At 43.0% G+C, this 16,314-nt stretch overlaps 1 protein-coding gene and 1 long non-coding RNA gene across 17 annotated transcripts in view; one reads left to right on the top strand and one right to left on the bottom strand.

Moving 5' to 3' along the window:
* IHO1 (interactor of HORMAD1 1) overlaps nucleotides 1-16,314 on the bottom strand; it is a 52,243-nt gene that overhangs the window by 34,582 nt on the left and 1,347 nt on the right. Inside the window, exons 1-6 of one of the 16 annotated variants that reach the window (XM_079963276.1) lie at nucleotides 16,199-16,291; nucleotides 12,219-12,270; nucleotides 9,427-9,535; nucleotides 8,529-8,582; nucleotides 6,616-6,705; nucleotides 4,994-5,064 (exon numbers count right to left, since the gene is read on the bottom strand). In XM_079963276.1, coding sequence (XP_079819402.1) covers nucleotides 4,994-5,049 — 56 coding nt within the window. In that variant the 5' untranslated portion in view covers nucleotides 5,050-5,064; nucleotides 6,616-6,705; nucleotides 8,529-8,582; ... (1 more) ...; nucleotides 12,219-12,270; nucleotides 16,199-16,291. Of the gene's footprint in view, nucleotides 1-4,993; nucleotides 5,065-5,937; nucleotides 5,955-6,586; nucleotides 6,706-7,266; nucleotides 7,291-7,437; nucleotides 7,507-8,528; nucleotides 9,402-9,426; nucleotides 9,539-10,319; nucleotides 10,337-12,218; nucleotides 12,271-12,359; nucleotides 12,385-16,198; nucleotides 16,292-16,314 lie in introns of those variants that run through there. The other 15 variants (XM_079963277.1, XM_079963266.1, XM_079963270.1 and 12 more) reach the window with 15 other exon arrangements.
* LOC307209192 lies at nucleotides 9,599-11,660 on the top strand. Its single transcript, XR_013835403.1, has 3 exons — nucleotides 9,599-9,705; nucleotides 10,091-10,265; nucleotides 11,100-11,660. It is a non-coding gene; the product is annotated as an uncharacterized lncRNA (long non-coding RNA).

Below are 16,314 nucleotides of genomic sequence, written 5' to 3'. Positions count from 1 at the left end.
GTCCTTAGCTATCCCCTAGTTTAGAGAACATTTTGAGGATTGATTTCTACTACTAGGCTTGCCAGATCATTCCCTTTTCATCCTTTCAGATCGTGCTTTTCTGTTGCAGCTCAAACACCGACATGCTTATTTGATGTCAGAGGCCCTATTCCAACAAAACAGCACTTTTGCTTTTAATCTTTGCTATTTATAGGATGCCAGCCATGTTGGAACAGGAGTACTGACACATCAGAAAAATGACTGGGAAGCATATGACTGCAGAAATGCAATAAATATGCAAATGTTGTTTTAAATATAATAACATCAGACTATGAACTCAGCTGTGTACCAGATGCAGACAAAGCTCTATGCTGTGCACAAATTACATCTAAAAAGGGATTGAATACCACCTACAACTGTGCACTTTTCCTCCATCCTACATTAGCAATGGAAATTGATATTTGATAAAAGTCACAATGGATTCACATAAAAATTCTTCCCAAGTCATTTAATCAGCGTGGTTTTAACATACAGTATGGGTCAGCCTTTTTCAATGCAGTACACCAGAACTAAATATTCTCTTCCAACAAAGAGGCCATCACCTGCCTATGAGATTCTGGAGGCACCTGGCTGCTGTTAGTGACAGACTGCTAGACTAAACTGACACTTGGTTTTAAAGTAGCCTAACCTTTGACTTGCCGCTCCAGATTTCTTTTTCCTTAGGTCACCCTGAGGGCTAGTGAAGGGAGCAGGACAGTTTTTATATGCAAAGGTTGGAGGCTGTATGCTTCTGAATACCAGCTGCTGAAAACCACACGAGGGAGGAATGTGTTGTTGTGCTCAGGTCCTGATTGCAGGCTTCCCACAGGCATCTGGTTGGCCACTGTGAGAACAGAATGCTGGACTAGATGGGCTACTGGTCTGATCCAGCAAGCTCCTATGTACAGTGCTATCCCACTTCCATCCCTGATGAAGAAGCAACTCTTGTTGGTGAGGGATGTTCTACTGCGGCTTCAGGAATTGGGATTTGGTGAGAGAAAGAGCCTTTTGTTGTTGTTTAGTCATTTAGTCGTGTCTGACTCTTCGTGACCCCATGGACCAGAGCACCCAGGCACTCCTGTCTTCCACTGCCCCCCACAGTTTGGTCAAACTCATGTTTGTAGCTTCGAGAACACTGCCCTACCATCTCGTCCTCTGTCGTCCCTTTCTCCTTGTGCCCTCCATCTTTCCCAACATCAGGGTCTTTTCCAGGGAGTCTTCTCTTCTCATGAGGTGGCCAAAGTCTTGGAGCCTCAGCTTCACGATCTGTCCTTCCAGTGAGCACTCAGGGCTGATTTCCTTCAGAATGGATAGGTTTGATCTTCTTCAAGAGTCTCCTCCAGCACCATAATTCAAAAGCATCAATTCTTCGACGATCAGCCTTCTTTATGGTCCAGCTCTCACTTCCATACATCACTACTGGGAAAACCATGGCTTTAACTATACGGACCTTTGTTGGCAAGGTGATGTCTCTGCTTAGAGCCTTAGATTTGTACATTCAGTGCTATATTAGTGCAGTTAACTTTGCTAATTCTGCTGAGTGGAACCCTGGACAGTTGCCTCGAAGTCCTAAACTGACATCACCACTAGGCCCCCCCCCCAAAAAAAAAAACACCACGGGTTTTTAGGGCTATTATTATCCCATATGGAACACACCTATCTAAATTTATTTATTTCTTGTATATCACACTTCTTTCTCCAAAGAGCTCAAGGTGGCATACATTGCTCTCCCTGCCCTCTTTTAATCCCCACAACAACCCTTTGAGGTAGGTTAGACTGAGAGGCAGAGACTGGTGCAAGGTCACCCAGCAAGCTTCAGGTCTTAACCCAACTCTCCAACCAAGACACCACACAGGCTCTCAGTATGTGAAAAGTATCTTCCTTTGTAGTAAGCACAAAAGTCTAGCAATAGGGGACAGTGGAGAAGGCAATCTATTTGCCTGGGGGAGATCTGGCCTCTTCTGATACCATCTGTGGTTCAGGCACTAGCATCCCTGCTAGCACTTTTCATGTTTCCATCCTCTGTCATTGAGACCCTTTTCTAGCCCTGGAATGGTGTTTCTGCAATCACTGCCTACATGATAAAAAAACAACAACAGGCAGTGCTCTCACCAAGTTGTATCACAGGACTGGACCTGACCTGAAGTTTAACTCTCTGACCTAATCACCACACATTACTCCACATCCATCCTGCATGTCACCCTCTGATTGACTCCCATGATGATCATAGTGTGAACAAGCTGCCTTATGTCATATGTGTTTGCCTGATTCAAATAACTATTTATTTTTAAAAGTGGTGGGGAAAGATAGGGAGGTAGCAGATTCTTCCTGAGGGCATCATATATTGCTTCTGGCTGTAGCAGAAGGTTTGAACATTTGGATTACAGTGGTACCTTGGGTTACAGATGCTTCAGGTTACAGACTCCGCTAACCGAGAAATAGTACCTTGGGTTAAGAACTTTGCTTCAGGATGAAAACAGAAATCGTGCGGCGGCAGTGGGAGGCCCCATTAGTTAAAGTGGTACCTCAGGTTAAGAACAGTTTTAGGTTAAGAACGGACCTCCAGAACAAATTAAGTTCTTAACCTAAGTTACCACTGTATTTAAATCAGGGGTGAGGAACCTGTGGCCCTCCTGATATTGCTGGACTATGACTCCCATCATCCCTGACTACTGGCTATATTAGCTGTGGCTTATGGGAGTTGGAGTCCAGCAACATCTGGAGGGCCACAGGTTCTGATGCCCCTTTATGAGTCTTCCTATATAAATGTGCTATCCTTACACTGGGAGAAAACATTAAAATTGATTTAGATATGAATCTAGTAAGCCTTGTTTAAAAAAAACAGACTTTGAAAACTACTAGATGGTAACACAATTAAGCAGCATGTGTTTAAATAAATGGTAAATCATGCCAGAGAAAATTAACCACACTGTTCTCCATGTTGGCTTTGTTGACTCCTTCTGCCTTACAAAATTCTATTAACTTGCCTGCCTGACGTGAGTACATTTCCCTTAATTGGCAAATAAATTATTAATTTATTTTCTTGTTTTAATCCTCCTCCTCATCCGCCATCATAGCAAAGCACAATAGCAGAGGATTTAGTGTGTACACTGGTAAATTTTTGTGACAGTTTTAGAAGGTTAATTTAGAGAGCATATGCTCAGTGGGCCAAATTGGTCACGTGGCTGTGCTGGTGTTACACAGGGGATTAATCTGTTTGTGAAATGGGTCTACTTTGCTCCCCTCACTTTTATAAATTGCCCTGCCGCTGCTTTCTCTCAATGTCTACAACAGGAAAAACACTGGGTATTTTGCTACATCCTAGATGCAGAACCTATTCTTCTGTTACTTCTTAAATGAAAAACTTATAAGCAAGCTCATAAATGCAGTAGAATAAGCTCCACAGTTGTATAATGAGTAAATTGTATTCTGAGCATCATGATTCATTTCAGCACTGTCTTCATCATGACTAGAGAGGCCCTTTTCACATTATAAGCTTTGTACTGTAAACAGCACAAGGGAAATTACAGAGATAAAATGCTCGCAAAGCCTAGAATAATTTAATCTGGCGGTAAAACAGTATCTTCCGCACATTTTAATATTCCCCCTCAAGTAAAATTAAAATATATTACCATGTCTGTGTTCTTGTAGCATGATATAAGATCAGACATTTTCAGAAAAAGTAACAAATTATACATCACCTTCCATCTGATGGATGTATTTGCATGTCAGCTTAAATACTACTCATATCAACCATATAAATGCAGTCTGCCCTACTTCTAGAGATGCCTTTTTTAAAAATCACAAGGTCGTGGGCTTCAGATTGCATAATCATGCATTGCATTGTAAATTCTAATTTAGACTAATTAAATGCTTTTCGAGCCAATTCACAGAGGCAGCAATTCCTTATTTCTCTAAAAGCAAGGACACTGGGCTGTCCAGATCACTAAGAGCTAATCTGCACATTATGAAATAGCTCTGATACGCACAAATAAGTGCTCTGAGCAGTGTAATGTTCAAGAACCATACTCGAAGACCCAGCAGGAGCTCTTCTATGTGGAGATTTCTTTATCTTGTTTTCTCCTGCTCTAGAGAGTAGGACTCGACCCAATGGCTTCAAGTTACAAGAAAGGAGATTCTGACTAAACATCAGGAAGAATTCAGTCAGGCGGCATATAAATAATAAAATTATTATTATTAGTAGTAGTAGTATTACTATTATAGCTGTTCGAAAGTGGGACAGACTCCATTGGGAAGTTGTGGACTCTCATTCATTTGAAGGTTTTCAAATAGACGTTAGATGGCCATCTGTCACAGATGCTTTAGTTGAGATTCCTGTATTGTAGAGGATTGGACTAGATGACTCTGGGGTCCCTTCCAACTCCATGATCCCCAGCATGCCATTGACTTATTATTATTATTATTATTATTATTATTATTATTATTACAATTTGTATAACGCCCTTCATCTGCAGATCTCAGGGCGGTTCACAACATAAAAATACAATATAAAAGCACAACATACTTCATAAAAACAACAATAAAAAACCATAACAAACCAATACCCCCCCAAAAAACACATTTAATAGGGGTATAACATGTTAATCAACCAAAGGCCTGGTTGATGAGGAAGGCACATAATGAAGGCGTCAGACTTCCCTGGGGAGAGCATTCCACAAATGAGGAGTCACTGCAAAAAGGCCTGTTCTTGTGTTGCCAGACCTCTCATGGGAGGAGACACATGAAGAAGGGGGCCTCAGATTATTATCTCAGGGTCCAGGTAGGTTCATATGGAGAGAGGAGCTCCTTGATGTGTTGCAGTCCTGAGCCGTTTAAGGCTTTATAGGCCCAAACTACAGTTAGGGTTAGTTATAGCATCCAAACCAGAATCGGAACCCATGGTTGGAATTTATGCACTGTCAATGATAATGACACAAGTATACTACTATAACAATGCTAGCAATAACCTGCTTACCCCATCTTTATAGGAGTGCTAAACATCTCTTTGACATTCCAGAGATTTGGATTCATTTCCCAGGCTTGCCTGTTAAAACATAAAGAGAAATATGTGAATGTTGCAGTGTGGTGCATTATTCTCCTCATACACTGTTTCAGCAAGACAATAATTTTAGCAGCTGCTTCCCCCACGACTGCCATGAAAGCTAGGCAGTGGAAGAAACTACCCTAAAACAAGACACAATCTCCAAGTAAATTGCTGACCACCTTGCTTCAAGAATGGACACTACCCAGGCAAATATATTGCTTTGGTTTTGTTGTTATTGTCAAGATTCTAGTGCCACTCAGCTTTAAAAATCAACAGGAGTGAAACACAGGGTGCTTCAAGATGAAGTCACGTTCATCAGAATGCCAGCCCATAGATGTTTGTTTACATGTAAACTAGATTTTTCACTTCCCACAGAAAATCCAATATGTAAAAATAGCCCATTATACATTGGCAATGGGGAAGGCCATTGTGGTTTTTCTTTTGGGTTGTTTTTTGGAGGGCAGTTTGTCACATGTACGGTGTGACATTTTGATGAGTGGTCTCTGTCACCATATCTGATCCTCTTTGTTCTTCAGCTGAGCACAACCTACAAGCCATTTTATTTCTGGAGGTCCCCAAAACCAAATGAAAGACATCTATTTCCACCGATTTCTACATGCTGAAGGCACCCTCAATTTGGAAGAGCAATTCTCTCATGATCACCACACAATAAATGTGTGGGGTTACCAAGGAAACTGTAATCACAATCCATATATCAGGATTTCTGCTGCTGTTGTTTTAAAAAATAATAAAAGAGCTCTTGTGGAAGGCCTCTTAATTACTCTTGCACAAGCCTTATGCAAGTCAAATACTATTCTTGTGAGAGACCTCAGTATCAACTTTTTCTAAGAAATAGAAATTGATAATGCTGTTACTCATTTCCTGGCTTCTTCTTTTTAAGATGTTGTTGTTGTTGTTGTTGTTGTTGTTGTTACATTTATACCCTGCCCATCTGGCTGAGTTTCCCCAGCCGCTCTGGGTGGCTTACAACGTATCTAAAACATAACAAAAACATCAATCCTTTAAAAACTTCCCTAAACAGGGCTGCCTTCAGATGTCTTCTAAAGGTCAGATAGTTTTTTTATTTCCTTGACATCTGAAGGGAAGGCATTCCAGAGGGAGGGCGCCACTACCAAGAAGGGTATTGGAGGGTGGAAAAGTGATCGAGGGCAGGTACAAAGCAACAGACAACGCCCAAGTTCACAATACATATAAAACACATTTACAGTGGTACCTCTGGTTGCGAATGGGATCCGTTCCGGAGGCCCGTTCGCAACATGAATAGAACGCAACCTGCAGAGGCGCGTCTGTGCACGCACGGGTTGCGATTCGCTGCTTCTGCGCATGCGCGCGACATCATTTTGCACGTCTGTGCATGCGCATGCGCGAGTGGCGAAACCTGGAAGTAACCCTTTCCGGTACTGCCAGGTCGCCGTGGGACGCAACCTGAAAAAACATATCATGAAGCAAACATAACATGAGGCATGACTGTATACACGATACATATGAAATACTACAGTTTACCCCTCACAGAGCTACAGTTCCAAGCAGTTTAAACTCCTGTTCCCAGGATTCTTGGGGGTGGGAATATGCTTTAAATATATGGTGTGTCAAGTTCCTCCAACTGGGGTAGATGAAAAGCCCTGGAATAGAAACGTATATTTGAAAAAGAAAAAAGAAATTTGGATTTGAAATACATGCCTCTTGAAAAAATGTGTGGAAGCTAACATGCTTAGCATGCACACAGAAAAATCAGGGCTCAGTTATGACCCATGTTACTATTACAGTACAATAGCAAATTGTGTCCCTGGCAAAACAGTGCTGACAAAAGGAGAGGAAAGAGGGAGCTTGATAGCAGCATGCTTGGGGGGGAAGACAACATCAGAACATGGGCATAGCCAGGGGGGAACAGGGGGGCAGTTGCCCCACCTAAATCAATACAAATCAATAAAATGACATAGCTAACTGAGGTTCTGCACCTCCCTTAACAAAAGGCCTGCCCTCCCAAACAAAAACCCTGGCTATGCCCATGTATCAGCATCTTTGGAAAATACCCCCACAAGGAAAAACTAAGGGGCAAAACACCCCTCGCAAAAAAAAATAAAAAATGATACTATTAATTATTATTATTTATTATTAATACCCCGCCCATCTGGCTGGGCTTCCCCAGCGGCTTCCAACAAAATATTAAAATACAGTAATGCATCGATGCTTAGATGGCCACAGGACGCTGCTGTCGGTTGGGCTGGTGGTCAGAAAACACCATTTTGTGGCAGGTCCCATTGGCGTCGCCTTGACGTTTTTATTTTTATTTTTGACGCCCTGAACGGTTCATACCCCACACACTCCGTCTACTGTTACAAAGTCACTCGTGCCTGAAAGGCGCTTAAGGTATTGGAAGAACCATTGCTGCCTCTGCGTGATTTGCAACCTGCCGCCCCCAAGTGCCAATGTAAAACCAAGAGGGACCTGAGGCGAGACCAGTTCTCCCCTCTTGGGGTTGGGCTGCTGATGCAGCTCCTCCTCCCCTTTGAGAAATGTCCCTGGGTGTGCAGAGCTGACATGCAGGCATTTGTTTAAACGGTAAACCTAGCGTGCCTCCTGCTCCTTTCTTTCAGCAGGCCTTTCTTTCTTCCGCCTTCCCTGGTTTAGTGGGCGCGCAGCGCGCGAGAGGCGCCTGACGCTCTTCCTCAGGCGAAGCGCCTCCAGAGGCTCCCTCACGCAGCGAGGGATCCTCGCTAGATATATATATATATATATTTATAAAGTTTTAAGGGTGGTCCACGCGCAAAGCATGTCGCACAAGGCCCGCACAAGTCTCTTCGCCACCACCTCCCCCCCCCCCCCGAGAGAGGCAGCGCCTCAATAAAAATAAGTATTTTAGTTCCTTGACCGGATTAACGTTATCGCTTCCCTCACAAGAAACGTCCTCATCTCGTTTCCACAGCCGGAACTCCCCATTTGGGAGCGGGCAATCTTGTTTTTCCTAATCTCACCCGTCTTTTCAGAGCCTCAGGAATATTGAAGCACCACAGACTTGGGTTATGTGTACCGAGATTTCTTCTTCTTCATCATCATCATTATTACTTTAAACTGCTTTGTTTAAAAAATAAATAAATCAGATTCCTCCTCAAGAGAAATTCCACTCGGGAAGATCTTAACCCCTCACAACATTCAGTTGCTGTTTCAAGAGATCTCAGGACTCTTCATCCCCTGAAAAAGCAATCTGGAAACCCCATTACTCCGAATATTAAGACCTCAGCAATCCATTTTTTCTGTGTAAAGAAATGGTAGCCAAGTCATGAGCGAACCAAAATCACAATTGTTAAGTCAGTGCATATAAATGTGAATCAAAAGTTACATTTGCCCATTGCCTAGCTCTGAACAGTCTCTTAAAAGTTCATGTGAAGAATAATAATGATGATAACGATAATAACAATAATAATGTCCGTGTGGTCAAAAGTACCTTTGAGTCCAATGGGGTATTTGAGTCTCAGGTTGGGGTATATAAGCTTACAGCCTGAAAGTCAGAGCGAAAGGGGTGAAACCTGTTAGGTTGCTTCAAAGCTGGTTTAATACTCATTCTCTCTACTTACAATCCTTGGAACTGAGGGAGAGGCTAGGAAATTTCTAATGGGCTTTTCAACACCTCACCAAATTCCAAGATTTTTTTTTTGGGGGGGGGGGGGGAAGCCATGTCAGTTAAACTGTTAGAACACAAATGAAAGTCTGTAGTTTAACTAAGCGGTCCACATAATTTTTATGCAAAGTCACCCCAAAAAGCTGACACTTGTGTGGTCATTAAAGAAATGAGGGCAGAGCAAAGTGCTCCTCTCAAAGGACAGAAACATCTGATTCAGGAGACAAAAAATGGCTAAACCAAAGAGATAGAGACATGATATTATTCAAACTGGGTGTGAGCAGATCTGACCCAAGCATAGGATCCTGATTCCTGCTCTTCCATCAACTTGCCCTTCATTCGACCCATATCCCCCCTGGCACTGTCAGTCCTGCAGACGGAAGAGTTGTTGCAAAAAGTGTCCTTTTTGATTGCCAGTGTGAATGGGGATTTGGGAGCAATCCTACTTTACCCAGCAAGCATAAATTGGGGATAGGATGACATTGTTAGGTTCCTAATGAGCCATTCCATTAATCCTAGCCCCTGTGATTCAGGATTCCCATTCTTTTTTCCTTTGTTACACAAAGCGCTTTGCAGTAAGCCCCGACAAAGGGCAGAACAAAGGTGTGCAAAATAAAGTGAGTTTTGGCAGGCAGCCCCTGATATTCCAAAAATTAAGACGTGGCTTTGAGCTTGCTTCTCACTGGGTGAAAGTGGGGGGAAGGTATGCTCCCCATTTACTAACCTCTGCTTATCCCATAAAGAACAAAATCGAGGTAGGAAATCTCATTCCAACAGTTCAAATGATAGAAGTCTGAAACATTCCCTCAAAACAGGTTGTGCAAACTGGCTTCCTTTAAAAGATATAATGGCAGAAGAAGCTATAGCATATTTTTCCACGCCATATTGGAGAGGGGCAAAGTTCAGTCTAGTTAAATTGCCCCATGGACCTTCACTCAATCCATATCCAGCATTCTTGCGCTCCATTGATTTGCCTGTAGGCAAATGGCATTTTTGCTCCTAGGTAAAGGTAAAGGTACCCCTGCCCGTACGGGCCAGTCTTGACAGACTCTGGGGTTGTGCGCCCATCTCACTTAAGAGGCCAGGGGCCAGCGCTGTCCGGAGACACTTCCGGGTCACGTGGCCAGCGTGACATCGCTACTCTGGCGAGCCAGAGCCGCACACGGAAACGTCGTTTACCTTCCCGCTGGTAAGCGGTCCCTATTTATCTACTTGCACCCGGAGGTGCTTTCGAACTGCTAGGTTGGCAGGCGCTGGGACCGAGCAGCGGGAGCGCACCCCGCCGCAGGGATTCGAACCGCCGACCTTTCGATCGGCAAGCCCTAGGCGCTGAGGCTTTAACCCACAGCGCCACCTGTGTCCCCATTTTTTTTTTTTTTTGCTCCTAGTGAAGTGTAAAATACAAATTCCAAATCAATCTTGAAGTGATGCAGTGTGGTATCTTAAGTTTTGATAAGTTTTTGTTCTTATACATACAGTCTGATCTGCGCTGGCCCAAGACCTTTTGGCACTTGAGGCAAACCACAACATGATGCTCACATCCACTGGCCAGGGAAGAGGGGGGTGAGTGAAGATCTACACCAGGAACAAGGTGGAGGGGAATCAAAGCAACCTTACCCAACAGCTGAAATGGGAATCAAAGGTCACTGAAGTGGGGGGGGGGGGAGGGCAGTAGCAGCAGGCAATGCATATATTGGAGATCAGATCTTCTGTCCCCATGGATCCGGCCACCTGAGGCAGTTGCCTCAGCTTGCCTCATGGGTGAGCCGGGCCCAAGTCTGATCTTGTTCAAGTTTTCCCTAGAACTCCGCTCCCACTGATTTCAGTAGCACTTAGTTACCTGTATTTTGGATTGCAGCCTGAAGAACTTTGGTCACTATCTCTACTGTATTGGGCACAAGAATTGTAGGATTCATACTGACTTTACAGAGAGTAAAGTGAAAGCTTTACCCATTGTAGGCTTGTAATTTATGCAATCAATGATTTACTTTAGCCTTGGGGTGGTAAGACTTTCCGGTTTTTTCCTGCTGTCAGAAGGGCATGCAAATATGCAAGCAAAACCAATGTTTGTAATATATAAACACCATGGGAATTTCACTTACTGAGGAAATTAGAGGGAGTTAAATTTTCTCATCACAACAACTGGGTAAATAATCCATGAGCTACATATTCTCCAAGGGAAAGTTTATCAGCTTTGGTTATGCAGATGTAATGACTTATTAACTATTCATTGTTTCAATATCCTGCTAAAGAGTTGAAAAGGGAGTAATAATATTTATCTGTTGTTTTTTTCCTTTGTAATGATCCCACCCCCCAAAAAATAAAAAGTTGGTGTTACTATTACTAGATACAGTAATTTATTTTCCTTTCCTTTTTTCAATACAGTTATTTCTTGAGTATGATGGTATATAGCCAGTACACCATAATGCCAACCTGTGCAAACTGAAGAGATGGTATGCTCTGTTACAGCTTTTACATGTGAATGCCACTATTGTTAAAGTAGAAGGATACAACATGAAAGAGAAAGTACATTCCCGCCACAGGGTTGTTTTTTTTAACATCCCAATTATATTTTGAGCTGAGCTGAGTTAAGACACTCAGGTGAAAAAAGATCAGTTTTATGTTCAACTCTGGGCTCTTCCTGCTGGCTGCTGCCCCCGGGTTTGGTAGAGTTAAAAAGGAGGTAGGCTCAAAAGTACCTCTCAGAAGAGATACTAAATAATATAGGAAATTGATGCTACCATTGCTCACTTTAGACCACAGTTGCTATGCCGTGCATACTGATCCTGTGAGTCCATTTGACTGCCTTACCTTCAAGAATACATTTCCACCATATCCAGAAAAAAACTTACTTTAATATTTATCTACCATAAGACTGAATATCGTTTTTAGTATGCTATACAAATCTCGTTCCCAAATAGCATGATCTGCAGAACCCCAAAGCTTCTTAAATCCACTTTAAAAACACACTCCATATTGGATTTTTGAAACTGAGAATTAATAAAAATTATTTAACAAAAACAAATGTGTGTGTGTGTGAAATATTCTGTTAATCATCTGCTAAATATATTTCAGGGCAGGTGCAAATTATGTACATGCCAGCAAATAATACACATACTGAAAGAAACAGAGTTTGAGAGTATATTGAGACACAGGCTAACCATATGGCACAGTTGGAATAGGGCCTAAAAATCATGGTGAAAGATCCAGATCCATGCATAACACAAGCATGTCCCCTTACCAAGTATAATTGTGCTTGGAGAGCCCCCCTCTGGCTTCTGACTTGCAAATAATTAAGCCTTCCTTTGCCACTGTGAAATATGAAAATGTATTTTTATAACTGCATTTTTAAAATGACTTCGAAAGTAGATTCTCAACAAGTCAAAATCTATGCCGGATAATGGATTTCATGCTTTTATCACTGCATACCCTTGAAGGCACACTCCTCCATAGTCTCCCGATACAGACGGATGCCAACCAACCAACCAACCAGTGTAGGCACTAAATGCTGCATACCTGCTTCGTTGTTCTCTTGCCCTTTCTTTGTGGGATTCTTCCCTTTGGCCATCTGCACAACAAAAAATTCTATTAAATTATTCTATTAAATTATTTTATCACCATCCCACAGACTATGACAAAAATCCATGCTATTCTTACAAGGCTTCATTGGCTCCTATTGAAGACATTTCCATACACGTTAAGAAATAATGAGTTGCTTTGGCACTGTACAATTTCAGTGAGATTTGGCACCAGTTTGTTGTGTTATTTTCTGCTATTACACAGAATGTTCCCTGCTTCAGAGGTGGCTGTGGAGATTCAGTTTTGTGCTGATTGCTGGCTGGATCTCTGGGGCTCAGAAAATGAGATTTGATATTTTCCGTGGGCTTCTGTGCAAAAAGGTAACATTTCATTAAAGAAGGACATTTTCCTTCATAGCCATCTATGACAGCTAACCTCATTGTTACACTCTCTAGTTTCTCTCCTCCACAGCACAGAGCTTAGGGCTATTGTCAAGCACTGTCTTCAAGTCTATATCTGAAGGAAGTGGATTTTTTTTTTGCCTCTGTAGTGAGACACAAGAAGTCTTTAATCTATTAACAAGCAATGAAGGTGCCTGAAAGCAACTGGTCTCCTATTTAGTGGATGTTCTTAAGCACCTTCCAGCACCTTTTTTACAAAAACTTCTACAAAAACACATACCGTATTTTTCACTCTATAACACGCACCTGACCATAACACGCACATCGTTTTTAGAGGAGGAAAACAAGGGAAAAAACATTCTGAATGAAACAGTGGATGTATCATTTTTGTGCTTCATGCTGTGGCCACAGACATGTGATCTGATGGTGAATTTGGGGTGACCCAATGCAAAAAATCCTGAGAATCCCTGTGGATCCATGCTTTGTAACCACGTTTTTGCACCATTGCAGCCCCAGGCAACAGTGGGTGCGTGATTTTTGGGGGGCAGGCTGTAGCCATGGACATGCTATGTGATCTGATGGTGAATTTGGGCTGACCCAATGCAAAGATCCTGAGGATCCATGCTTTTTAACCACATTTTAAGTGGGGAGGGAAGGAAAAACACAGAAGGGACAAGGAGCAGGAGAGGGGTGTGCAGAGAAGCAGCTGGCTAAGAATGCAGGAGAGGGGTAGGGAGGAAAGGAAGGCAAAAGTTTTCCCTCACCTACCCACCCAAGCCAGCCAGCTCGCTCTCTCTCTCTCTCTCTCTCTCTCTCCCTCCTGCATGTTTTCAGCTTTCCCCTCTGCTTGCCTGGAGGGGAGGGGCTTTCCCTGCTCTTTGTTCCGTTTGAGCAAACACAGCAAGGAAACAGAGGTGGGTGGGCAGTAAGACCCTGAGGCAGAATGCCGGAAAGCAGCCGCTTCCTCTTTTCAAGTTTCCCTTCTAGGAGACGCGCGATTTGATTTTTGCCTGCTTTTTTTTGCCTCCCCTCGCACCAATTGGCTCCAGAGACCACACATTCGCTCAATAACACGCACAGACATTTCCCCTTCCTTTTTAGGAGAAAAAATCTGCGTGTTATAGAAGGAAAAATACGGTAGTTTTTTCTGGGCACTTAAAGAGGTTGATGTTCAACCTGGCATAAAAGCCATAACTTTAATATTTAAAGTTAAGGTAAAGGTAAAGGGACTCCTGACCATTAGGTCCAGTCGTGACCGACTCTGGGGTTGTGGCGCTCATCTCGCTTTATTGGCCAAAGGAGCCGGCGTACAGCTTCCGGGTCATGTGGCTAGCATGACTAAGCCTCTTCTGGCGAACCAGAGCAGCACACGGAAACGCCAATATTTAAAGTTACTATTTCATAAATCCATTCATCTTCTCTCCTACAATGGCTATGGTGGGTAAGGATCATGACCAGGCTTCCTCAACCTTGGCCTTCCAGATGTTCTGAGACTACGATTCCCATCATCCCTGACCACTAGTCCTGCTAGCTAGGGATCATGGGTGTTGGTAGGCTGTAGCAGGAACCCCCCACCCCAATCATTCTGTTTGTACAAACTTCACACACACACTCACACACACACTACATACGCCACACTTCTGTTATAAATTCATAAAAAAATCAACCATACATCGGATTTGCACTGTTCCATTTTTATTTTACTCCATGAAGGAAGGACTACAAAATGGGGAAGGTTTGATACAGGGCAGCCATAATCCCTTCACCATCCCAGCACATCTACAGGAGCCCTGCCCAGTTATGGCTATGCCAACCCTGATGATCCCAGACAGAAGACAATCAAGATCACAAAGAACTTGCATATAGGAGTGGATTCAGCATGGACTGAAACAAAGGACACTGATCAGATCTTCCCTCAGGGGGCAGGAAACTGCAAACTCCCCTTTGTCTCCTGGAAGTGACTCATGGGGAGGGGGAGAGAAGGGAACCAGCCAGGTGACAGGACACTCAGGTTACCACCACAACTCCTCCCTCAACCCCTCCTTTCTGTAATGTATGCATGATGTTTCTGGGGGTGGGCTTGACCTAGAGGAGGGGAATTTCAAAAGTTTTTATAAGGTCTTGCACACCATTTTTCTGTGTCTTTCCTCTCACCTGCAAGTGAGGGGAGTACCCTGTTGCAACAGTTCAATAAAGGCCAAGCCTACAGGCTGCTGATTTGCTCCAATTTACTCTGGTTGGTGTCTTTACTTTTTGTCCAAGGGAGCCCTCGGATTTTTCCGGTAACATAGGCCAAAAACATCTGGAGGGCTGAGGTTGAGGAAGCCTGATCTTGACTATATCAAATGCTTATTTGGTCCTAAATTCACACTCTTAAGGCAGATCCAGTGAGTATAGCTGTGTGACAAGATGCCGTTCTACGGCTACGGTTCTGCAGACATTCATGAGGATGTATTTTAGTGGCACACGTAACTGTATCGTAATCCTAGTCCATCTCAAAGAACATATGTTCCACTATGGCACACAGCAGTATGGAGAGAGAGAGATAGACAGACAGACAGACAGATAAGATAGATCAGAACCTAGCAAATGTTTTATCCCTCATGATTATAGAAATAAGTTTGAATACAAGTTGTCATACGACAATGTCTGCTGAAGATCAAATCTCAGTGCCAAGCCAAAGTGCCATTTTAAAGTTGTGACTCACCTATTGGTATTTGATTTCTATTAAGTAAACCCCTTTCAAAGGTACTGGAATGTTGCGTTCTCAAAGTAAAGGAAGGATTGAACTCTGATTAATAAGAATACACACAGAGACTTGAACCAGCAAGACTCTGGGAAGGGTGCGTATAATCGTGTCTCTCTGTGCCTGTCCTTCTGCAGCCCCTGGCCCAGGTAGTTTTATTCACAAAATAACTTTTTTACAGAGTGTTCGTAAGAACCAATCAGATTTCTTCTGAGCATTTCCACAAACCCACGTGGGGAAAAAGTTAAACTACAAACACTAGTTAGGCATACATACTCTGGAGTAAATGAATGAAAACAACAAAGGAGCGAATACAGCAACCCCGGAGGTCATAAACAAGTAATACATATGATAAGAAGGATGGCCAGGAGGACAGCGGATCATTATCACCTTCATGTGAGATCTGTTTCCTGGCCCTAAGATTAACATCCTAAGATTAATATATTGGAAGGCTACTTCAAAGAAGCTTGCCCACTATCTTTATGGCCCAAGATGCCTGCCTGGCTAAGCAACTGGGCTATGTATGTGACATGTGAGGAGGAGAGGAATGGAACAGGGATGCAGGGGTGTAGATTGATCAAGAATCATATCAAAATAGTTTAAACCCCGTCAACGCAATGCTTTCATTGCTGACACAGATGGCTTACTCTATATTTGTTATAATTCCTCATAGCGATCCCACCTGATCACTACATCTCTGGATATTTGCACTCCTACACTGGAACAAGCCAGGCAAGGGTTTTTATTTATTTATTTTGTCTCGAGAGCAGTTGGCAACCCTATCTACCTGCCCTTCTGGCTACCCCAAACACTGTCTGAGTACTAATCACCACATTTTAATAACACAGGTTCCTTCTCAAGAGCAGAGAATGGGCTGAAATGTCACATTGAGCATCAGGCAGACTTCTTGTCCCTGATCTAACAATCCATGCTTTCCGCATATAAT

The sequence above is a fragment of the Podarcis cretensis genome (assembly GCF_951804945.1).
Source record: "Podarcis cretensis genome assembly, chromosome: 2".
Taxonomy (NCBI): Eukaryota; Metazoa; Chordata; class Lepidosauria; order Squamata; family Lacertidae; genus Podarcis; species Podarcis cretensis.
This window is presented reverse-complemented; position numbering and strand designations above follow the sequence as displayed.